Source organism: Bufo gargarizans, chromosome 1 (genome assembly GCF_014858855.1).
Source record: "Bufo gargarizans isolate SCDJY-AF-19 chromosome 1, ASM1485885v1, whole genome shotgun sequence".
Classification (NCBI taxonomy): domain Eukaryota; kingdom Metazoa; phylum Chordata; class Amphibia; order Anura; family Bufonidae; genus Bufo; species Bufo gargarizans.
The window spans coordinates 13,247,225-13,272,912 of NC_058080.1; the positions used below are offsets into that span (position 1 = coordinate 13,247,225).

General features: G+C 44.1%; 1 protein-coding gene across 1 annotated transcript in view; it reads left to right on the forward strand.

Annotated features, from left to right (window-relative positions):
- VAX2 (ventral anterior homeobox 2) overlaps positions 1-20,224 on the forward strand; it is a 79,279-nt gene extending 59,055 nt beyond the window's left edge. Inside the window, exon 3 of the mRNA XM_044300340.1 lies at positions 19,775-20,224. Within this exon, the coding sequence (XP_044156275.1) occupies positions 19,775-20,224 (450 nt within the window). The remainder of the gene's footprint in view (positions 1-19,774) is intronic.
- The last annotated feature ends 5,464 nt before the right edge of the window (positions 20,225-25,688 follow it).

Consider the following 25,688-nt stretch of genomic DNA (forward strand, 5'->3'; position numbering starts at 1 on the left):
CTTAAACTTGAATTACAGGAACACTTGTCCTACTCAAGCCAAATCCTAAACTTGAATTACAGGGACACTTGTTCTACTCAAGCCAAATCCTAAACTTGAATTACAGGGACACTTGTCCTACTCAAGCCAAGTCCTAAACTTGAATTACAGGGACACTTGTCCTACTCAAGCCAAGTCCTAAACTTGAATTACAGGGACACTTGTCCTACTCAAGCCAGGTCATAAACTTGAATTACAGGAACATTTGTCCTGCTCAAGCCAAGTCTTAAACTTGAAGTACAGGGACACTTGTCCTACTCAAGCCAAGTCTTAAACTTGAATTACAGTGACACTTATCCTACTTAAGCCAAGTCATAAACTTGAATGTCCAAAATTAAGGAAAAATAAGTAAGGCAAGTTTCACACTGGTCTTTACCGTTACGGCCGGGAACAGCCTGCCGGATCCAACATTGCTGGATGCTGCCGGAATGCTCTCCAGCCCTATTAATTATAATGGGGTCTGGCAGAGACCCAGCCGTAATCGGCAAATATGTAGACAATTGGTTTTATGCACAGTGGTTTTTGTCTTGCTAATTCCTGGCTGGAAAACTGTGCTGCTAGTGTGAAACTAGCCTAAGATGGTTACCTTCAATATGATGGCTGGAGAGTAGACAACCACAAAAATCATCAATGTGATATAAACACTGAAGACACAAAGAGAAGACTAAAAGCTTTCATGAAGAGACGACCAAGACCATCTCCAACCATGTAAGGCCAAGGCACATTCCGTGTGTTGCTAAAGTAAAACCTTTCATCTCTAGTGATGATTTAATGGACTTGAAATCTGGCAAATACCTTTATGAGCCAGAAAATGTGTTCATTGACATTGTCAGTTTCCTTCTACCACTTCTGTTAGGGTACTTTCACAGTTGTGTTTTTCTTTTCCGGCCTAGAGTTCCGTCCTAGGGGCTCTATACCGGAAAATAACTGATCAGTTTAATCCCCATACATTCTGAATGGAGAGTAATCCGTTCAGGATGCATCAGGATGTCTTTAGTTCAGTCTTTTTGACTGATCAGGCAAAAGATAAAACCGCAGCATGCTACGGTTTTATCGCTGGCCAAAAAAACAGAGGACTTGCCTGAATGCCGGATTCAGCATTCAAAATACCGGAATGTCGGATCCGTCCTTCCGGTCTGAGCATGCAAAAGGTGAAAAAAGAAAATGCCGGATCAGTTTTTACGGATGACACCGGAAAGACGGATCCGGCATTTCAATGCATTTTTCTGACTGATCAGGCATTTTTAAGACTGATCAGGATCCTGATCGGTCTTACAAATGCTATCAGTTGGCATACGTTTTGCCGGATCCGGCAGGCAGTTCCGGTGACGGAACTGCTTGCCGGATCACTCTGTCGCAAGTGTGAAAGTAGCCTTAGTAGCTTACTTAAAATACACCTTAACTGAAGCGACCAAACCACAACATCACACTTGCCCAAATCAAGCGAAGTCTTAAGCTACCTTTACACTGTTCCTAGGCAGCAGAGTATTGCCCAGAAAAGATGATTGAGGTGTCCGCATAAAGGAGTGTTTCACCACATGAAAGAGTGTTCTGCTCGTTCATCGTGTGGTCTGCAGCACCTTTAGTTGGGCAGATTATTGGGACTAAGCATTCATAGGAATGTTGGTTCTCAATAATCAGCCCGAACATCAGACCATGTAAATCCAGCATTACACTTGAATTACAAATGCCCAGAACAAAGGGAAATTAAGTAATGCTGGATTTACACAGGTGGATGCTCGTTCATACGAAAGCTCGTTCGCGATATTCTGCCCATCTAAAGGTGCCGCAGATCACCCAATGAACGAGCAAAAACCTCATTAATTGGGTGAAACAGTCATTCATGCAGACACCTAAATCATTGTTTCTGGGCCACAGATCGTGTGGTATAAACAGTATTCTGATGCTTAAAAACAATCCAGCTCTATGAGGATGAGGGATAGCAGTAACCATCTCTCGTCCTCATACTGTGGAGGTGATTGTTGAATGTAAATGCAGCTTTTCGCCTCCATTAATGAGCAGGCAATTGTCAGGAAGGAACACTTCCTTCCCAACAATCGTCTGCTCATCGGCATAGTGTAAATGCATCTTAACTAGAAGACCTTTCAATACAACGGGTGGAGACAACCACAGAAATCATCTAAAGACCTAAAGAGAAGACAAAGTCTATCTCCAACCAAGTAGGGCTGAGGGACGTTGCTTCTTGCTTCACCCTTGATTCATTTTGAAATACATTTCATGATATTCATAATATTTCAAATTTCAATATTCATATCTGAGAAAGAAAGTCTTTGTAAATGGAAAAATAAAAAAGTGAAAAGAAAAACCATTCAGTGTTAGAATACTAAAGGGGAGATTTATCATCCCATGTGCCTGATTTCTTGCATAAAAAAGTTGCAAACCTCATGGAAACCAGTGGCCACAACAAATTTATCCTAAATTTCGCCAGTTCTGAGCTGGTGCACAGACTGGTGGAGGAAGTGCCTAATCTAAGTCAAGGCGTGCGCCGGTCTTGATAACTCTCCTCTTTAGTGTTGGTTATTTAGGTTAGTTAGTCATGTCAGTGGTTTTATGGACTTAAAATGTTACAACTACTTTACTGAGCGAGAAAATGTGTTACGTATGGTTGTCAGCCTCCTTGCCCCTCTCCTTTTAGCAGCTTATACAAAGTGTGATACTCATTTAGGGGGCAGCAAAGAAAGCTATCTCCATTGTAAAGAGTACATGGAACTCATACTAAACTTGAGAAAAGATATTAAGGAGAACTTTATATATCGTAAGGATAATTATTGGTTTATCAGTTACAACCGGATTTTCGTGTGGACTTAGCATCCATTACCAGTAACAATGTACTTGAACACAAGTACAATTATACTCTCAATGACCAAAAATACCGCCCTCAGATAAAATGTCGGATTGCTGCAAAACTCGTCCTGCAGTTATGTCTCTGATTAGACATTAGGTCTTGCCTAGTATTGATCGAGCACCAAAGTGCTCGGGTGCTCAAGTAGAACACTTTGGGATGCTTGGGTGCTCTATACCGAGCACAATGGAAGTCAATGGAGAACCCGAACAATAAACCAGGCACCCCCTGCTCTGAAGAGGGGAGGGTGTCTGGTTCATAGGAAAAGGTCAGAAATTGATGGAAACACCACTAAAATGATTCGGGAACAGCATGGGGAGGAGGTCTGGATGCATCTTGGACTCCCAGGACGCTGCTGGGAACGATGTTGTCGGAGTAGTACGCCAATTTTACAGACTGACAATAATACACACCAAACCGAAGATAAAATCGATTGTTAGGAAACATTCTTTCCTGTATATTTACTTGTATATAAAGTGCAAGTGCTGCCAAAAATTACACGGAAGAGGCACTCCGATACAACCTGTATATCACATAAAGGAGGGCCTCATACACATTGTGGTACAATTGTTCAGGTAGTGGGACTCCTACACTCATAAAGCCTATGCACTAAGTGAAAGGGCTGCCAAAAATTACAGGGAACCGGCACCCCAATACACCCTTTATTACACATAAAGGAGGGCATCATACACACCATTGAAAAATTATGATTGATGGCCCGCTGGTGACCCTCAAAAACATTAGGGGTGAGGGTCTGCTGCTGAGCTGACCATCTAAAAAATTGTGGTTGAGGGCCTGCTGCTGAGCTGACCTTCTAAAACATTAGGAGCGAGGGCAGTCTTATAAGCATGTTGATATGAAGGAGGACGAGAAAAGGAAGATTGAACCATATACCCTTTTTTGTGGTGGAAGGGGTGCATGGGAATACAGTGTATTCAATACACTATAAAAGCCACATTTAAAGTGCCTTTATGTTCAGGGGCAATCAAGGCCTTGTTAATTTTTATGAGAGTCAACATAAGCATTTTCAGTTGACGGGCGGATGCGCTTATCTGTTATAATGCCACCAGCAGCACTAAATACACGCTGAGAAAAAAAACGTTGGTGGCAGGGCAGGCCAGCACCTCCAAGGCGTAGAACGCAAGTTTGCGCCCTTGTCCAGCTTGGACACCCAATAGTTGTAAGGCACAGAGGGATCACTGAGGACGCTGACACAGTCTGCTATGTACTCCTTCACCATCTTCCAAAACTTTTCCCTCCTTGTGACACTAGGCTGCGCATCAGGGTCAGGGTGCTAGTGGGGTGTCATAAAACTGTCCCAGGCTTTGGAGAGTGTTGCCCTGCCTCTTTTGGAACTGTTGTGTGTACCCCTCGTATCCCCTCCTTGGTTGCCCAAGGAACTACGTACTCTGCCGCCAGCATTGTCAGCTGGAAATTTTTGGAGCAATTTTTCCACAAGGACCTTATGGTATTGCACCATTTTGCTCGTCCTCTCCACCACAGGAATGAGAGATGAGACGTTCTCTTTGTAGCGCGGGTCAAGAAGGGTAAACAACCGGTGTTGGCCAAAATGCGCAAAACACGAGGTTCACGGGAAAGGCAGCGTAACATAAAGTCAGCCATGTGTGCCAAAGTCCCAAAAGGCAAGACTTCGCTGTCCTCATCAGGAGGATGACTCTCAATCTTCTAATCCTCTTCCTCCTCTTTGGCCCACCCACGCTGATCAGATGGAATAAACCTGCTATAGGTACTACCCTCTGTAGCGGAGGCAGCCGTCTCCTGCTCCTCCTCCTCATCATCATCCAATTTGCGCTGAGAAGACGAACTGAGGGTAGTCTGGCTATCACCCTGTGTACTGTCTTCCCCTATTTCTACCTCTTCCACATGCAAAGCGTCCGCCTTCATTGTAAGCAGTGAGCATTTCAGTAGACACAGAAGTGAGATGGTTAGGCTGATAATAGCGGCATCACCGCTCACCATCTGTGATGATTCCTCAAAGTTGCGTAAAACCTCACAGAGGTCAGACATCCATGCCCACTCCTCGCTTGTGAAGAGCGGAAGCTGACTGGAAAAGTGACGACCATGTTGCAGCTGGTATTCCACTACTGCCCTCTGCTGCTCACAAAGCCTGGCCAACATGTGGAATGTGGAGTTCCAGCGCGTGCTCACGTCGCACAACAGTTGGTGAGCTGGCAATTGCAAGCGCTGCTGCAGCGTTGCCAGACCGGTGGCAGCTATAGATGACTTTCGGAAATGGGCTCACATGCGGTGCCCCTTCACCAGTAGATCAGGCAAATTGGGGTAGGTTTTGAGAAACCGCTGAACTACTAAGTTGAATATGTGGGCTAGGCATGGGATGTGTGTGAGCTTGCCAAGCTCCAAAGCCGCCACCAAGTTACGGCCATTATCACACACAACCATGCCTGGTTCTAGGTTGAGTGGGGAGAGCCACAGCTCAGTCTGGTCACTTATCCTCTGCCACAGCTCTGCGGCGGTGTGCTGTTTGTCACCTAAGCATAAAAGCTTCAGCACGGCCTGTTGCTGCTTCCCCCCCTGCAGTGCTACACTTCTTCCAGCTACCGGCTGATGGCTGTCTGGTGCTGCAAGATGATAATTCAGAGGTGGAAGTGGAGGAGGAGGCGGAGGAAGAGAAGGGTGGGTTGCAGCCACTAATGTAGGTGGTGGTGGAAATCCTGTTCGGCCGAGCATGCTCGATCAACACTACTTGCCACAAAAGGGCATAAAAGTCCTTCCTCCATTGCCCTAAAAAATGGCTTTCAGAGGTCACTTTTGTGTAGCGTACCTCTTGGTGAAATATCGTTGACTACTATACATGTCTCCACCAGGGGCAGATTGGATACTTAAAGTGGCCTAGTCGGGTCCAAATAGATGGAAGGCAGGGCCAGCAATACCATATTGTGGCATATTATACCACCACAACAGAGCCAAATACCACAGTACATCACAAAATACTGCTACAGCAGCACCAAATATATCCTGAAAAACTTCCACTGTCTGGCCATGAAGAGGGCTCAGGCGGCCCCTTGGGCATCGGCCAACCGCAAAATTTCCCTGTAAGGTCTATGGCCAATCCACCCCTAGTCTCCACAGTGCACACAAAGACATTTTGCCCAGTTGACAGACTTTGAGAGGATGTGCATCCTTGGATTGAGAGAACCAGGATGGTTGGTTCGACAAATTGCCTGCCATCTAGGCCTTTTTGACCTAGCTGTTAGTAGATATTAGGAGCAGTGGTTTCCTGAGGGCACGCACAAAGCCAAAACAGGCTATGGGTGGCCCAGGCAGACGACCAGTATAGAGGACTGTTTGATCTGCCAACAAGCACAAACAGCTCCCACAGTGGCCTACTATCCAGACACAGGTGGCCCATTCATTACACTCCCCCGTCCCTGTCTGGACCATTTCCAGGCACTTAGCAGAAATAAATTTGCTGTTGCGGTGCCCATTATGTGTCCTGCTATTAAAAGCCAGCCATTGTCTTCTTCATTTGCAGCGGTGTTATTAATAAGAGATCCAGACTGCTATGTATTGGAACCATATAATCTTTAACAATGAATCCAGGTTCTGTTTGGGATCCGTTGAAGGTCGGGTTCGAGTACATAAGTCTCGTTGTGAGAGCTTCAATCCTGCCTCTGCGGTGAAGTGACACAGGGCCCTAACTGTGTGATGATATGATGAGCCATGGCATACGACAGTCGGTCATCCCTAGTAATGATATGAGAGACACTAATAGTTCAGTGATATGTGCAGGACATCCTGCCGCCACATGTGTTCCTCTCATGGGAGGGCTCCCATAACGCTCGCCCACACACAGCAAGGGTTTCCCAGGAATATCTCCTCCAGGTTACAATGTTTCCTTGGCTGCGATCACCAGATTCATCACCAATCAAGAATTTATAGGACCAGCTGGAACACCAGCTTCACCAACCTCAGGCACAGCTATAGCATCTGTGGACAAATGTGCTATAGGATACCATACAGAACCTGTATGAATCCATGCCCAGCCGTATCTCACCCATTTTCCGGGCTAGAGGTTGAATCTCATCTTATATCCAGGCCAGAGGCCGGATCTCATCTTGCATCCAGGCTAGAGGCTGTATCTCATCTTTTATACAGTCTAGAGGCCGGCTCTCATCTTGTATCCAGGCTAGAGGCCAGATCTCATCTCGTATCCAGGCTAGAGGCCGGATTTTATCTTGTACGCAGGCTAGAGACAGTATTTTATTGTGTATCCAGACTAGAGGCTGTATCTCATCTTGTATCCAGGCTAGAGGCAGGATCTCACCATGTATCCAGACTAGAGCCTGTATCTCATCTGGTATAAAGACTAGAGGCCGTATCTCACCTTGTTTCCAGGCTACAGGCCGTATCTCATCTTGTATCCAGGCTAGAGGCTGGATCTCATCTTGTATCCAGGCTACAGGTCATATCTCATCTTCTATCCAGGCTAGAGGCCATATCTCATCTTGTATCCAGGCTAGAGGTTGTATCTCATCCTGTATCCAGGCTAGAGGCCATATATCATCTTGTATCCAGGCTAGAGACCGTATCTCATCTTATATGATGATGATGATGTATAGTCTTGTATACACACAGTCTTACCCTTCGGGCATGACTAATTCAACAGGGAGGAAAAAAGAAGGCATGACACTTTGCCATGGGCCACAAAGGCCTAGAGCCTTATATCCAGGCTAGAGGCTGTATCTCATCTTTTATTCAGGCTAGAGGCTGTATCTCATCTTGTATCCAGGATAGAGGCCATACCTCATCTTGTATCCAGGATAGAGACCGTATCTCATCTTGTATCCAGGCTAGATGCCTGATCTCATCCTGTAACCAGGTTGGAGGCCGGATTTCATCTTGTATCCAGGCTAGAGGTTGTATCTCATCCTGTATCCAGGCTAGAGGCCATATATCATCTTGTATCCAGGCTAGAGACCGTATCTCATCTTATATGATGATGATGATGTATAGTCTTGTATACACGCAGTCTTACCCTTCGGGCATGACTAATTCAACAGGGAGGAAAAAAGAAGGCATGACACTTTGCCATGGGCCACAAAGGCCTAGAGCCTTATATCCAGGCTAGAGGCTGTATCTCATCTTTTATTCAGGCTAGAGGCTGTATCTCATCTTGTATCCAGGATAGAGGCCATACCTCATCTTGTATCCAGGATAGAGGCCGTATCTCATCTTGTATCCAGGCTAGATGCCTGATCTCATCCTGTAACCAGGTTGGAGGCCGGATTTCATCTTGTATCCAGGCTAGAGGTTGTATCTCATCTTGCATGCAGGCTAGAGGCCATAGCTCATCTTGCATCCAGGCTATAGGCCGTATCTCATCTTGTATCCAGGCTAGAGGCCATATCTCATCTTGTATCCAGGCTAGAGGCTGTATCTCATCTTGCATCCAGGATAGAGGTCGTATCTCATCTTGTATCCAGGCTAGAGGTCGTATCTCATCTTGTATCCAGGCTAGAGGCTGTATCTCATCTTGTATCCAGGCTAGAGGTCGTATCTCATCTTGTATCCAGGCTAGAGGCTGTATCTCATCTTGTATCCAGGCTAGAGGCCGTATCTCATCTTGTATCCAGGCTAGAGGGCGTCTCATCTTGCATCCAGGCTAGAGGGCGTATCTCATCTTGTATCCAGGCTAGAGGCTGTATCTCATCTTGCATCCAGGATAGAGGTCGTATCTCATCTTGTATCCAAGCTAGAGGTCGTATCTCATCTTGTATCCAGACTAGAGGCCGTATCTCATCTTGTATTCAGGCTAGAGGCCGTATCTCATCTTGTATCCAGGCTAGAGGCCGTATCTCATCTTGTATCCAGGCTAGAGGGCGTATCTCATCTTGTATCCAGGGTAGAGGTCGTATCTCATCCTGCATTCAGGCTAGAGGCCGTATGTTATCTTGCATCCAGGCTAGAGGTCGTATATCATCTTGTATCCAGGCTAGAGGCCGTATCTCATCTTGTATCCAGGCTAGAGGCTGTATCTCATCTTGTATCCAGGCTAGAGGTTGTATCTCATCTTGTCTCCAGGCTAGAGGCCGTATCTCATCTTGTCTCCAGGTTAGAGGCCGTATCTCATCTTGCATCCAGGCTAGAGGCTCGATCTCAATTTGTATCCAGGCTAGAATCGCCCAACAGGGTCCTAGAGCCTCCCTTCAATTGTACAGTTTTCCCAATAAACTAATCTTTTCTCTCTAATATTATAATTAGGGATGAGCGAAGTTCCTATGAGCCGAAGTTATTGCTTCGTGAAGTCTTGCGAGACTTCGCACAATAACTTCCTGAAGTAATTTGCATTGTAAAAAAACATTTTCCGAGTTCGTGAAATGTTTTTTTACAGTACAAATTTATTTATGAAGTTATTGCGCGAAGTTTCGCAAGACTTCGCGAAGCAATAACTTTGGCTCATCGGAGCCAATACATTCTAATACTATTAGCTCATCCCTAATTATAATCACTTATATATTTCATCATTACATTCACACATAGAACGTTTCATTCCAACAATTCCTTCTTAGTGCGGCATTTTTAGGTCAGTATCAGTGAGTAAATATTAGTACATATTAACCTCAATCCTTTCTTGTGCAATACACAGATTTGTAGATCATAAAACTGCTTCCGTCGATTGGCAATGATGTCATGTTTTTGAATGAAGTAGATCGTAAGGTACAATCTATCCCCCCGTTCTGATGATAGCTTCAGCACCCAAATATTAAACCCAATGAAGTGACTTTTGTTTGTTTTTGGATTTTTACGTCTGCCCGCTCTCCGCTACTTGCCTGTGTTTAATAACGCAGTGTCGGGCCGAGCTCTGCACTTTAGTCCTAAGCACGGTCTGCGCTCCACAATCTCTGAGTGTAAAAAGCAAAAATGAAAACTGTAATTGTCCTTTTCTTAAGCCGCACAGAAAATGATTTACTTAAACAACAGAGTGGGCTTAGGGCAAGGGATTTCCCAGCAGGCACTTGTGCTGCCTTTTGTGTCTGTCACATTCACTTAACAATAACAGCATTTTTTTTTAATATAATGAATGATTTTGCTCAGCCACTTATTCTTTTACACGCTGGCTCTTGCAGACCCACTACGTGTATTTTAATTTATATTTCCTAGGCATAGTTACTGCGAAAACTACATTTAGATATAAACCTCATTATCTCAAAAGACAAACTGGAAAAAGAAGCCTATGTACCGGTATCAATTGTCTTTATGAAACCTAGGGGAAAAAAACACTGGGTGCACTTAAAATGAGTTCTGTTTGTGTGAAACGACATTTAATACCCAAGGTTTACGGGAAAATTGGAAACAATTATTCAGACGTTCTGAATAATAGCCATGAAATGGCTGGAATTGGACAGCCATAGTACATTGCTTAAATGTCACCCGGGGGAGACACAGGGTGTTCTTTATCAAGACAGTCTTGAATGTTTTTGCAGTGTACAGTTAACAATGACCTTCAAAATAATTATCCTCTTTCGACAATGTTGAATTGAACAGTAGACTGTTGTCCACAAGTGTTGGTAGATGATCTTCCTTCGAAACTGTTAACTATCAACTAGACAATTCTTTATCTTTAGTCATATCTATGGTTTGGATGTACCATAACTTGACCAAGACTGTTGTCCTTGAACATAAATGCAGTAGGGAGAGACCTTTAAAAAGAATACCCTTTACTAGCAAAACGAGTCTTCGGATAAGCCGAATGAGGTGATCACCCCTGTGAAGTACTAGATAGACTACATAGTTCCTTAGAACTAATAACAATTTTGACCAACAACCCTTGACCAGAAGCCTTCTTTTTGAATATTATTGTATTCTAATATAACTCTACACTAAAGGTAGCTCAACCCCCCTTTATTATCTGCATCGGTTGACAATGGGGAGCTCCCAACTGTGCCCCAACCGGTGGGATGAAATTCAATGCCTGAACAGCCGATCCTTTTGTTCTTGTGGTGTCTGGCAGCGGCTTTCTTCTCTCATCCCACTAAAAACACATACAGACTTGCCCAAGCTGGACATGCATGTGTGAGAAATAGAATTCAGTTGAACAAAGTGTTCGTCTGGCGGCTATTGAATGTACTGTATATGGGCACCTTAACTGTGTTGTTCTTGATTGTCCGCTTTTAGCAGAACTAATTAATTATGTTGTATATGAAACATGAAAATATTTCCACTGATGTATATAACCTCCTAAACATATTGTCAATTGACATATATCACCCCCTAAAGATATTGTCCATTGACGTATATGACCTCCTGGAAATATTGGTGTGTTCGTGAGAGGTAGTTAAAGGGATTTCCTGGGACTTTGATATTGATGATTTCTCCTTAGGATAGTCCATCAATATCGGATCATTGAGTGTAAGACTGCCCGCACCCCACCATCTGCTGTTCTACACCAAATTTGTCCACATGCAGTTTGATATTTTGGCCCAGTGTGATGTATCAGCTGAGAATTTCACTGTGGGAAATGTCAAGCACTTCTAATAGGTAGATTGTCTATGGAGGATGCTTGTTGTGCCATGGCCTTGGTGAAAAGGTGACATCTCACAGTCTCATAGGTAGTAGTGAGTAATTTCACCATGTAGGGTAATTCTATGTATATTCAGAAACACTTCCCTTTAGCCACAATGTCCTAGAACTCTTATGTTTGACCCCCAAACTGATGTTCCTTTATGGAAATAGTGATGAGCTTCACGCATGTCCCTTGCTAAGCGTTGGTGGCGTGTAGACTGTCGTCAACATCTTGGCCAACTCCACAGTAAGTCATCAAGAGTATTAAAATGATAATGGTTTTCTGATCAATAGGAGATTGGGTTAGTAATGAATTTGCCAGAGAGGAAAGTCAACAGAGACCAAAAGAGAAGAATTCCACATCCTACTGGATTATCTTAGGTTGGACGATAGGGTAGAAATTCTATAAAATGACTTGGAGATTATATTTTCCATTTCCCCATACCTCAACATCTTTTTTAGCTGGCCAAACTCATTAAATATATTTTGGCTGAAACTGCTGATACCATTGGGACCAACTGACCACCTAATGTATATAGGGTCCTTTCCACTCTTCCCCAACAGCAGTTGTCAGGAAAGTTAGGGATCAGGCTGTTGGATTTCAATTGCCCGATCCTTTTGTTCTCTGGGAGATAAGCCACTGCCAGAGATCTTTATCCCTGTCCATGCAGGACACATGCACGGTCATCTGTCTGAGCTTGTGTGTTTATGGAGGGGTCTGGAGAGAGAGCTGTCCTCCTCAACTTTCATACCTCTATGTTGTAATATCTACTCGTGCTATATCCAATGTGAAGACCATCTTGTTTTATGCTTTCCTTCAGGATGATAGGAGTATTCCCGAGTGTATTCCTGTAATGGAAGCCTCCAACCTCCACCACTGTATAGACATGCACTAAAGGTTTTTCCTATGTCCTTCTATATTGTATAGTGCAGCAGACAACAATTAAAAAATGTTATACCAGTCCAGTATATGCATACGCTGGGTGCATGGGTGCCTACGGATATGTTTGATGTGTTCCTGGGAATTTTTCCGACTGTGAAGAAGAAACAAATTTTGGACAGAACAGTAACTAATCGTGAACAAGTCCTACCATAAGGCATGAGGTCTGGGACAGCTATAACAATTCCACCATCAGGTGTTGATTTGGAGCATTGTCAATCACTTCCTACAAGGATCTCTAGAATGACCTAAACCTGTGTTAAACTGACGCCCCTTGGATCCTGATTCTGAGGATGACTCTTCATCTACACAGGGAAGGTGGACGTGGAAGTCCATCTTTCTTTATATAATTATACACAGAAGTAAAGTATGGTGGGTGTTGTACTAAATCATCTAAAGTCACCATTAAATGGATTTGTTTTCTGCTGGGCCATTCGTGTCTATTATTGTATCAGAGCCTGGGCCAACTGGCGGATCTCTGGTGGACAATGCACACTAATGAACTTTTGGTTTTGGATGGTGCAGGTGGTTGTTAACCGTTCCATTTAGCAGGTAAACCCTTAGCATAGCTCCTGAGTCTGCACCATCGCTAGCAGACGCCAAGCTGTATTCTCCTGGCTCTCACTGCCCGGATTGGAAGTAACACTGATCCCTTTAGTTTTACCTCTGAGCGAGAGGGAGATCCCTGACTCGCAACACCGTCCATCCACAATGCGATTGTGGGGTGCCGAGGATGGGATCTGGGGGCCTAGAAATGGGCCCCAAGACTGCCAAGTATGGATGCCTAGTCAGCCATACATTTTTGTAAAGCCTGCAGATTTTGCGAATAATTTGGATGCAAATGTTACGGCTAATCCGCAACAGATTCTTCTCTACTGCAGTTTTTTGTCTCGCGCTAATGTAAGGGGCAGGTGCGTGCTAAGTGCCCTGACTCTGGCCAATGACCACGGGTCGTAGGCTCTGTTAGGATTTTCCCCACAGTACACTTGGACAGGTCCATTAGGTTTCTACTCTCCCAAGGTTTGTCTCTTCTCTCACCACCTCTTCTAGTTGTCTGCTGCCCCTCCTGCCCCGTGCCTGATCTCCTCTTTTGACCAACCTCTTTCTGCCTCAACTTGAGCTCCATCTGTGAGTTTTTTTTTCTACTAGACCACCCTGGGGAAACGTCCTGGGTTTCTAGGGGGAAAGTCTATCCCCCATTGTGAAGTTTTAGGAACACCCAATCCCTTAGACTCTGCTCCCTGTTTTAGCCCTAAATCAAATCTATTAGAGACCTAGTGGGTTCAAAACTCTAATTGCCCATTGTTACAATATCTTAAAGGGGTACTTCAGTCCTTACATTATGGCATATGAATAGGATATTGTAACGGACAATGGTTGTGGACCCACTGTGCCGACTAACTAGTTTGGCTTTGGTCTAAACCAAAGGGTGCTCTCCTGGCAGTATTTACCCTTTAACTCCTGTACAGAAATATGGACATCGCTGCAGGAAATCAACCAGGCTGCTACCTCCTGTAGAAGTCCTGGTGCAGTTGGCTGCTGACCCACGGGGGTCAGAGACACCGGTGTGAAGCACCAAGGGATCAGGCAAAAGACGTAGTCTGAATGCAGTCCTTGGTCAGAGCAGGCTTACTATGTGCATATTCCAGGTAGGGCCGGCTGAGTACGTGTGTAATCGAGATATCAATTCCAAGGTCGGTGTAGGCGTCAAGGAGCAGAATTGGTAGTCCGATAAAGTGCTGTACATGGGCAGTCTGACGAGATCACACCTTCGCTGGTTATTAGCTGCTAGCAAACCCTAAAGTTCAGGCAAGCAGGTGCGACATCCAGCTCAGCTAAATAGGAAGGCCAATCATCACCTTAGTCAGCAGCTGGACAGAGAGCAAGAAGGAAGGATTAACCCTAGCAGTGCTGAGGTTTACTGAGCACTAGTCCCAATACACACAGGTTGAGTGGAATGACGCTTGTGCCCGCCCTGGACAGCAGGACAGCAGCAGACATCGGTCGCCAAAGTAACAGATATGTCATAAATTCCCGATAGGTGCAGGTCCTACTATCTCAAGAACAAGGGCTCGGAATGAAATAAGAGATTTCTCTATTCTCTGCAATGGGACTTCTGAAAATAGCCAAACCCAGGCTCAGATAAGAGAGGGGTGGCCGGCTGTGCATGCGAGGAGTCCTCTCCATACTGCTATGGGACTTCCAAAAATAGCCTATATTTCCTATAGTATGGCATAGCCCTACCTCCTGCAGAACCTCTTTGTTCGATGTTTTAAGCCCTAGTATGGCAGACAATGATGAGGATGGCGCTTTTAGCTCATTACCTACTAAACTCGATCTGCTTATTGCTAGGACGTATTTGCATTAGGGCACATATTACGGTTTGATCCATTTACATAATTGACGTAGGACGCGTTCACATGGGGCAGTGCAGAGGTGGTTTTGGAAATGGATTTGAAAATGCAGCTCTTTATTGCTTCGGCTGATTAAGGAGCCATGCCGAGCTTCTGCTTCTCCGGTCAGAGGGAGATAATGGTCCATTTTGTTGTAAAAATCACACAGCGCAGACAATACAGTGTCGTACGTTGCTATTGATTTGTTATAACTGCTGGCGCTGCACAGTCAAATAGCAACTCCGCTCCTCGAAGCCGCGACCATTGTTCCAGATATTGAGTCTTAAATTGGGCTCAGTCATAAAACGAGGCGACGCGGCTCCATCTGCAGAAATCAATTCTCCTGCTGCCGTACTGTTCTAGTCTTAAAGGGTAACTCCACCTAATAAAAACCACTCTGGGTTTATATAAAGGATAACCCAAATCTAATATATGTGAAATGTTCGGCCAACGTTCGTTTGGCCTGGGAGTAAAAGGTTGGGCATGTTGAATTCAGCATGTCCAATCCTTTGGTCTCGGGGAAAGAAGCCAGAGTTTTCTGGAAGCATCTCACTCCCCTTTCTCCACTGAAATCACATGGTCAGCCAAACTGAGTGTGCATGTGAATAGGGGAGGAGCTGACGACCAAACAAGTGTGCATGTGTATGGGGGAGGAGCTGACGACCAAACGAGTGTGCGTGTGTATGGGGGAGGAGCTGACGACCAAACGAGTGTGCGTGTGTATGGGGGAGGAGCTGACAACCAAACTGAGTGTGCATGTGTATGGGGGAGGAGCTGACGACCAAACGAGTGTGCGTGTGTATGGGGGAGGAGCTGACAACCAACCTGAGTGTGCGTGTGTATGGGGGAGGAGCTGACGACCAAACAAGTGTACATGTGTATGGGGGAGGAGCTGACAACCAAACTGAGTATGCATGTGTATGGGGGAGGAGCTGACAACCAAACAAGTGTGCATGTGTATGGGGGAGGAGCTGACAACCAAACAAGTGTGCATGTGTATGGGGGAGGAGCTGAAAACCAAACGAGTGTGCATGTGTATGGGGAAGGAGCTGACGACCAAACGAGTGTGCGTGTGTATGGGGGAGGAGCTGACAACCAAACGAGTGTGCGTGTGTATGGGGGAGGAGCTGACAACCAAACTGAGTGTGCATGTGTATGGGGGAGGAGCTAACGACCAAACGAGTGTGCATGTGTATGGGGGAGGAGCTGACGAACAAACGAGTGTGCATGTGTATGGGGGAGGGGCTAACGACCAAACGAGTGTGCATGTGTATGGGGGAGGAGCTGACGAACAAACGAGTGTGCATGTGTATGGGGGAGGAGCTGACGACCAAACGAGTGTGTGTGTGTATGGGGAGGAGCTGACGACCAAACGAGTGTGCATGTGTATGGGGGAGGAGCTGACGACCAAACAAGTGTGCATGTGTATGGGGAGGAGCTGACGACTAAACGAGTGTGCGTGTGTATGGGGAGGAGCTGACAACCAAACGAGTGTGCATGTGTATGGGGGAGGAACTGACAACCAAACTGAGTGTGCGTGTGTATAGGGGAGGAGCTGACAACCAAACTGAGTGTGCGTGTGTATGGGGGAGGAGCTGACAACCAAACTGAGTGTGCGTGTGTATGGGGGAGGAGCTGACAACCAAACGAGTGTGCGTGTGTATGGGGGAGGAGCTGACGGCTAACATACTTAGATGGAGCATAGAATATAATGTATAGGGGCTTGTATGGCATGTCACTATTATACCGTATATCATTCCACGTGATGTTACTATTATACCGTATATCATTCCACGTGATGTTACTATTATACCGTATACCATTCCATGTGATGTTACTATTATGCCGTATACCATGCCACTTGATGTTACTATTAGACCGTATATCATTCAAAGTGATGTTACTATTATACCGTATACCATTCCACTTGATGTTACTATTATACCGTATACCAATCCACTTGATGTTACTATTATACCGTATATCATTCCACATGATGTTACTATTATACCGTAAATCATTCCACATGATGTTACTATTATACCGTAAATCATTCCACATGATGTTACTATTATACCGTATATCATTCCACATGCTGTTACTATTACAGGATACCATGTCAATACCAGATCCAAGGCCACATTGTATTCTCCTCTTAAAGGTACCTGCCCTATTTTACAGCCATCGTCCATGGGGTTCCTTCATGATATAGTTTCAGTCGAGAAGCTTCTAGTCTGATCACCTGAACGATCTGATTTCACGAAAATAATTATTTTATAGGATTTTTACTGGTTTTCTTTAAATAGTTGAGTTTGGCGCTAGCCCCCATCCATGGAGTGGTTCCATCTGCATGCATTGTACCGCCACGTCTCCTGTAAATGTGGCCGAGCCTATTGTCCGCCACTCCCTCCCCGCTCCCATTCCTTTTCAGACCGGAGCCGTGAATGACGACTACAAGGGTGAGACTTTCTCCTCACTGAATAAGTTCCATTTGTGCCGAGGCTTTTCCAGAATGGAAGCTGGCCTGCTGGGAGCTCATAAAGTGAGAGATGAATGGCTGTCCACGGCAGACGGGCTAATAACCGCCGCCTGAAAGACCCAGCGCAATGCACTTAATATGGGAATTCATGCCGTCTCTGCGGAAATCTGAGAAATTATACTCAGAGGTGGAGTCCTGTTCCCGATGTAAAAAGCCTGGACGGAAGTGTGATACGTGAGGGATACATTGTAGCCTCTAGAATCTCACCTGCTGTCTGCTGACAGCTACTGAAAGGGTTAAATGAGAAGTCCCTTAAAGGGATTGTCCACTTTTTTAATAATCTTCTTTTTCAAGTCATATCATGGTTAATTTATGTAATAGGGGTGGGTACACAATGTAGGACCACCATTTTATTATGTTTGTGCCAGCTACATCCACCAAAACCCTTACTACTGGGGATGGCACTTTGCGACGGGTCATAATGACTTGATTTACTATTTCCATAGAGCAAGGCAAACATTCTGTCTGCCCAGGTCAGAGAGGCTTGTTGGCACCATCTGAGTCACTCAGGGCACAGGTCTCACCCTCCAGGCTCCTGGGTTGGTGTCCTACAGTACAACAAGGGATCGTTCAAGCTGAACAACCCCTTCGATTACAATAGTTTGCTCATTTTAATAAAATGATTACTTGCAGTACCACCTTTTACCACAAACACCTACCTTAGACAACAATGAAACAGCGCCCCCAGCGTTGGCTGAACTCAGCTCTTTATCTTTGAAACTCTGGAATGGAGCATTTGCTGGAAGTGATAGACCTCTAATTTTACTCAATACGAAGAAATCTATAAGGTGATCCCTTTACAGGACATAGGTGATGCCATCCCTTTAAGGAGGAACTTTTGTAGAGCTTGATGTGATAAATGGGCTGGTTCACTCTACATTGCATCATCCATGGATCTCTTCAGACAGGAAAACATCTCCTAATCTCACCCCTTAGACCCTGTGAGACTATTTTATGTGTGGAGTAACTCACTCCGGTTTTACTTGTGTTGACACTGCTGATTTTTATAAATAAAAAGATTTCTATCTAGCCAAACACTATATCAGTCCAGGACGATATCTCTGACACCAACCTATCAGCAGAACAAAAGGGGTCCTGAAGCTGAAGTACCAGGTAGAGCCGAATGTAAGAAGGTCCGCATAAACAATGAACTGGCTGTGGCCATTAATAGAGTGCTGTGGCCCTAGCCCCTTTGTTCTGATTGGTGGGGGTCCCGCCAATCCTAAAGGTACACCATGAATGGATTTTTTCCCTTTAAGGTTGCCTTTTGTCTGGTGATGATCAGTAAATATAATTGTCTGTACTAGATACATGAGACTGCCTCTTCATGGCACGCAAATTGGACAAATGAGAAGATGGTGCAAGAAGTTAGGGAGGACAATACACCTTGTCCCAACAGGGAGGTCTGATGACATAAGCCTGGTACAGCAAATATGTCAGACCCCCATTATCCTCAGATCGGACCCCAATCATCCTCAGATCAGACCCATATCAGCCTCACATCAGACCCCCATAAGCCTCAAATCAGACCCCAATGAGCCTCAGATCAGACCCCCATAAGCCTCAGATCAGACCCCAATGAGCCTCAGATCAGACCTCACTGAGCCTCAGATCATAGCCCTATAAGCCTCAGATCAGAACCCAATAAGCTTCCGATGAGACCCCCCATCAGCCTCAGATCAGACCCCAATCAGCCTTATATTATACCCTCATGAGCCTGGGATCGGACCCCCATCAGCCTCAGATCAGACAAAAAAAAAAAAACTTACCTTGCTTGTTGTGGACGGTGCTGCCACCCTGAAAATCCAGGATCCAGGGTGGCAGCACCATCCAGAACAAGCGAGGACTTCTTCCTGCCTGTGCTGCACTGTGACCAGACGTCACACAGTGCCAGGTCATAGTGCATGCCTATGTGCACTACGTCTTGACACTGTACGCCAGCAGAACCCGGAGGACCAGGGAGTGGGAGTACAGTCGGCGCAGAGCTTCCCTCACCACTCCCCGCAGCTCCTACATACTGATGACCACTAAAATAATGGCGGACTATAAGCCGCACTGCCATTTTTGCCTCACCTTTTGGCGGAGAAAAATGTGTCTTTTAGTCTGAAAAATACGGTATGTGAAAAAACAGGACACTACCAATGAAATATGGTGGGAGGTGGTTTCAAAGGGTAAAGTCGCCCCTTTGTTTGACTTCTGGCTAAAAATTATAGCTTTCTCTGAAATTTGTAACATGTATTACTGCCCCTCATGTTCACCCACTATAGCCAAGACCCAGTGGGGCTGTAACATCTATCTAGTATTGCCTCTGTGGTGGCACTTAGTGAATGATCACATGGCACAAGACCCAATCACCATGACCCACCATCCTAGTAAATCTGATGCCACCTCTGTACATATATTTGTTCCATATAATTCAATAAATGAATTTCAATCTCTATATCTCTCTATTTCAGGTCAAAGTCTGGTTCCAGAATCGGAGGACCAAACAGAAAAAGGACCAGAGCAGGGACTCTGAAAAACGTTCCTCGTCAACCTCCGAGTCATTCGCTACATGTAATATATTACGATTGTTGGAACAAGGTAGACTATTATCGGTTCCAGCTCCACCCAACCTGCTTTCTACCGGTCAAAATCCTGTAAATGGGTCGAGCCTGGGAACATCGGGAAATACATCACCCAGTATAAGCAGTACCCCACCCGGAGCTGGTGCCTTCACTCTCCAAGTTCCATCCTTAGGTTCCTCCACTTCTCCAAGGCTACCAGCTCCTCTTTGTTTCCCTGGTCCTCTATTGGGAGGCCTACATGAAATACCCACTGGTTATGGACTAGGAAGCTCAGCCTTCGAGCCTTATACCCGACTGGAAAGAAAAGACAGTATCTCCAGCAAAAAGCCAAGTTCCTAAGATTATTACCCATGTGAAGGTATCAAAGTCAAGTCCACTGTGTTTTCTTTCTCTGCCCACACACCTACTTACTGGTCTTGCAAGTCAAATTTTAAGAGACTATTGAGCCAAATGTGTCTAGTGGTGTGTATGTATTTTCTCACAGTGACAAAATTTGTACAGAGGCAGCTCTATGACATCGCTATTGGGGGTTGTTGGTACAAATTTTTCCTACCATTGTTAACTGGTCTGTAAGCACTCTCACCGCATTGCTAAGTGAGGTGTTCCATATGTGATCGCCCCATACACTTGCTGAACTAAGAAACACAAGACATTCGTTCAAGTGGAAAAAATGGGGGTGGTGGGGGGCATTCATTATACTTGTGAGGTAAAGTTCAAGTCATCTAATGCCTATAGAACCACGTTACCTTGTCTTTTCACAATATAGGAGCTATGGTTGCCGTGATATATGAATTGGTCACAAGCAAATACACGGTTGAAGAAGCAGGGAAACAGTTTTTGAAGTGCAGTGTGCTGATCATTAGGTGGTGGGGCAGTGACCTTTTCACTCATATGTTGATGAAAGTGAGGAGAGGGCTTCCTGTGACATGGAGCAGCTTCATAATATGAGGAGGGGGATGGAGACAAGTGGAATATATGTCATCCATAGACATTTACGGCAACACATTTGATCGATATCTAGAAATTGTGCCGATTTATATTATTAATACTGCAAAAAGTATGTACATGTTAAATATCATATTCCAAACCATGAACTACCGTGGAAAGTTAGTACTCCCTTCCATTGTGGCCTTCAGACAGCACATCTCCAATTGTTCGAGGTCCTGTAGTGCTCGCTTTACCCCATTGCTACTAACACCTGGCATTGAGCATTGTGATGTCAGGCTTACGTAAGGTTGCTAAGTCATGGAAACCCAATTCATGAACGCCTGGGTTTTGTGAGTGATGCAACCTTGTTTTAACCCCAAGGCCAGTGACAGATGCCTTCACTTCAGAATAACAGCCATTACAAGTTAGCGCAATGATCAGTAGTTAATTTTACAAACCAACATCTTGGAGGCCTTCTACTACAGTGCCATGTTGAAGTAAACGGCACAGTACAAACTTATCGACTTCTAATGTTTGTGTAAGAAGGCTGCATGGCTGGAGCTCTCCAAAATTATAACTTCAAAAATTCTTTAAAAAGTACATTATACATGGTCTACACACAGTGACAGGAAGGGCAAGAGCTCCATTCCCCCTCCCTCTGATCCAGCACAATACATTTTTCTGTAGGGGTCCCCAATTATTGTTATGACATCCATTACTTCCTAAGGGATCAAACCCTTCGATGAAATCACTAAAGGTATTAGCCTAGCTAAAATAAAAATAAAAAATTGGTTGTTTCATTGCTATTTATTATAACTTAGTATGGAAATGAAGTTTGGTTTGTAGATGCTAAAAAGTCAATAACTGTAGATGGGAAAAGGGTTCCGTGTAAGATTAATGTTAGGCTTTTCAGGGCAGGCAGATAAATCTTTGGGTGTGTTAGAAATATGGTCCAAATTCAGGTAAACCCTCAAAAATGTATTTGTACTCTTTATCTGGGGCGCCCAAAGACCACTATATGTCCATGAGATGGGCATTCTAGCAAGGTGACCACCTAATGGAAGACTTGTATGCAGTATGTAACATACTGGAGTTCCACCACTAGACCCCATCAACTGTTGGACAAAATGAACCTTCACCTGTTGGGCACTTCTAAATAGCTTGATTTTTGAACACTCAACCCACCAGAGAATCCAAACCTGTCAGGAGGTGAAAATCCTTCAGTATTGTACATGGGTGGGTTCAGAATGATGACCCTGCCATCTATGTGAGGTGCAAGCTTAGCCTATGTGGTCCATCAAATACTAGATAACCAACTTTCACTATTTATAAGAGGAACTCTTTAATTGTCTGCTGTTGCCATGAGGTGACCACATTATAAGACTTGGTGGCATGTTGGGGTGTCAAGGATTGTCCCAGCAACTAAACTGTTTACAACCCAAAGGGTAGCTTGTCCTAAGAGCCCCAGAGATCTATCTGTTACAGGAATTTAACTCTTGGCATGTCCAGCTTTTGCTCTGATCTGTGATTCCACATCCCATATGAGCAACCATTGGTTGCCTTAGCCATAACTACCAGGTGCCAATAAGACATCCCATATTTACAAAGAATATGAAGGAAATGACATGGAAGCATCACATGATGGTGGCACCATTTTGAAATAAATTCCACTCCGACTGGTGTAGCCAGCCACAGATGAAGTGGTGGCCTTGGTGTATTCCGGCCACAGATAGGATGTAATAATGTGTATCCTCTGCCGGCGACATTGACCAAGAAGGATGTTGTAGTTGTCCTGTGACCAGTTCTAATTTATCTTTTGTCCTTTAAAAAAAAAACTCTAAAATCATATTTTATGTAATTTTAAGGACAAAGTGATGTTGTGCTTGGTGCTCGGTACTGAAAGGTGTTTTGACAAATATTTTTTTTTTCTTCATCCTCACAAAATAAAATGTCTCTGCTTTTGGTAAATACGACTTGCGTCTGTGTTAATCATAAAGGGTGATGTCGTAGTCAGATCTAATGTCAACTGTAATCATGGTTAAAGAAAAATCTGAAGGCCTCTCCTTGTATCAGTTCTATTACACTGTATAATCAGAAGTATTGTTGTAGTGTAAAGCACTGAGGAACCCCAAGCAGCTGCCTTCACCGCAGATATGGAGATACTAATTACAGCTGGACTCTAACGAAACAAAGGTCAAAAAGCAGCCAAGACTGATGAAAAGAAATAATCATCCAAAGACAATAACTTGGCCCATATCACTTATTATATACCCTCTAAATATACAGACTGTTGCAAAACAAAGAAAATGAAACCTTTGGAATGACCTGGATTTCTTCATTAATTACCAATAGATTTGTCATCTAAGTCCCAATTATAGACAAACACAATCTATCTAGACTAATAAGAAACAGATATCTTGGTAGCTCTCTCTGCCCGCTGGAATCCAGCTATCTGGTGTGGGCATGGGCTTCTCATCACAGACTTAGCTCCTGCCCGGCCTGTGTCCCACTCTACAGGCCTCAGCATTAGAGACTTTTCCCTGCAGCACTACAGGGGTTATTTCCCTTTCTGATCCTGTGCTCAGCTGCTTGACTAATAAGCTAATCAACACTCCTATATAGTGGTGATGCTTACCTCACTTCCTTGCCTGAGCAATGGGTCTCTCTTGCTTGCTAAAATGCTATAATCTCATTTTCTGCCTGTGCACCTACCTCTGACTGATTCCTGGATTTTGATCCTGTTCCACCTGCCCTGACCTTTGGATTATTTCTCGGATTCTCGCCAACACTGCCAGCCTTGACCTCCGCCTGTTCCTGACTACAGGTATTGCAGCCAACAGCCAAACACGAGTACAGCAGCTAACCACATTTTGACTATTCTAAGAGGTAGTGGCCAGGTGGCTTCCCTGCAGCAAAGACCAGAACAATGTAGAGTGGTTAAAGGGAGCAAACCAGGGGACTGCCAGGATGACACCCTGAGGGCTAGCCCAAAGTCAACCTGGCTGGTTGGCATAGTAGACTCGCATCCATTACCCTTAGTAAAATACGTGAACCTTTCAATTTAATAACCTGTAGACCCCCTTAGCATCAGTCACCTCCACCAATCAATCCCTGTAGCTATAATTAAGAATTGCAAAACTTCTGAGAAGGAATTCTGGGCCGTTATTGTGTCAGTTCAATAATTGCATATACAGCCTTCGTCAGGTCAGGCCCCAACATCTCCGTAGGGTGAGGGTCTGACAGCCATATTCTAACCATTAGATGATTTACTTGTGGACTTTAGGTAATTTGTCTTGTTGAAACACCCAGGGTCTGTTCAACTTGAGGTCAGGGATGGCAACGTTAATGTACTCCGGAAAAAATGTTTTATATAAGAATGAATTGTTCCCTCAGTGATCTCAAGATGTCCACACCCAAAGGTAGCAAAACCGTCCCAAACAATAATACCTATCCACATTGCTTCATAGTCACAATGTATATATACCTGTATCATATACTGAATATACCCAGGTTATACCAGCATGCTCCATATCACTATATAGAAGAAGATGTATAACTTATACCAGCTGTACATATATAATTATATACAGGAGATCCCCAGGTTATACCAGCATGGTCCATATCACTATATACAAGAAGATGTATAACTTATACCAGCTGTACATATATAATTATATACAGGAGATGCCCAGGTTATACCAGCTGTACATATATAATTATATACAGGAGATACCCAGGTTATACCAGCATGCTCCATATCACTGTATACAGGGAGATGTATAACTTATACCAGCTGTACATATATAATTATATACAGGAGATGCCCAGGTTATACCAGCACGGTCCATATCACTATATACAAGAAGATGTATAACTTATACCAGCTGTACATATATAATTATATACAGGAGATGCCCAGGTTATACCAGCATGCTCCATATCACTGTATACAGGGAGATGTATAACTTATACCAGCTGTACATATATAATTATATACAGGAGATACCCAGGTTATACCAGCATGCTCCATATCACTGTATACAGGAAGATGTATAACTTATACCAGCTGTACATATATAATTATATACAGGAGATGCCCAGGTTATACCAGCATGCTCCATATCACTATATACAAGAAGATGTATAACTTATACCAGCTGTACATATATAATTATATACAGGAGATGCCCAGGTTATACCAGCATGGTCCATATCACTATATACAGGAAGATGTATAACTTATACCAGCTGTACATATATAATTATATACAGGAGATACCCAGGTTATACCAGCTGTACATATATAATTATATACAGGAGATACCCAGGTTATACCAGCTGTACATATATAATTATATACAGGAGATCCCCAGGTTATACCAGCATGGTCCATATCACTATATACAAGAAGATGTATAACTTATACCAGCTGTACATATATAATTATATAAAGGAGATGCCCAGGTTATACCAGCATGGTCCATATCACTATATACAAGAAGATGTATAACTTATACCAGCTGTACATATATAATTATATACAGGAGATACCCAGGTTATACCAGCTGTACATATATAATTATATACAGGAGATACCCAGGTTATACCAGCTGTACATATATAATTATATACAGGAGATGCCCAGGTTATACCAGCATGCTCCATATCACTATATACAAGAAGATGTATAACTTATACCAACTGTACAGATATAATGATATACAGGAGATGCCCAGGTTATACCAGCTGTACATATATAATTATATACAGGAGATACCCAGGTTATACCAGCATGCTCCATATCACTATATACAAGAAGATGTATAACTTATACCAGCTGTACATATATAATTATATACAGGAGATGCCCAGGTTA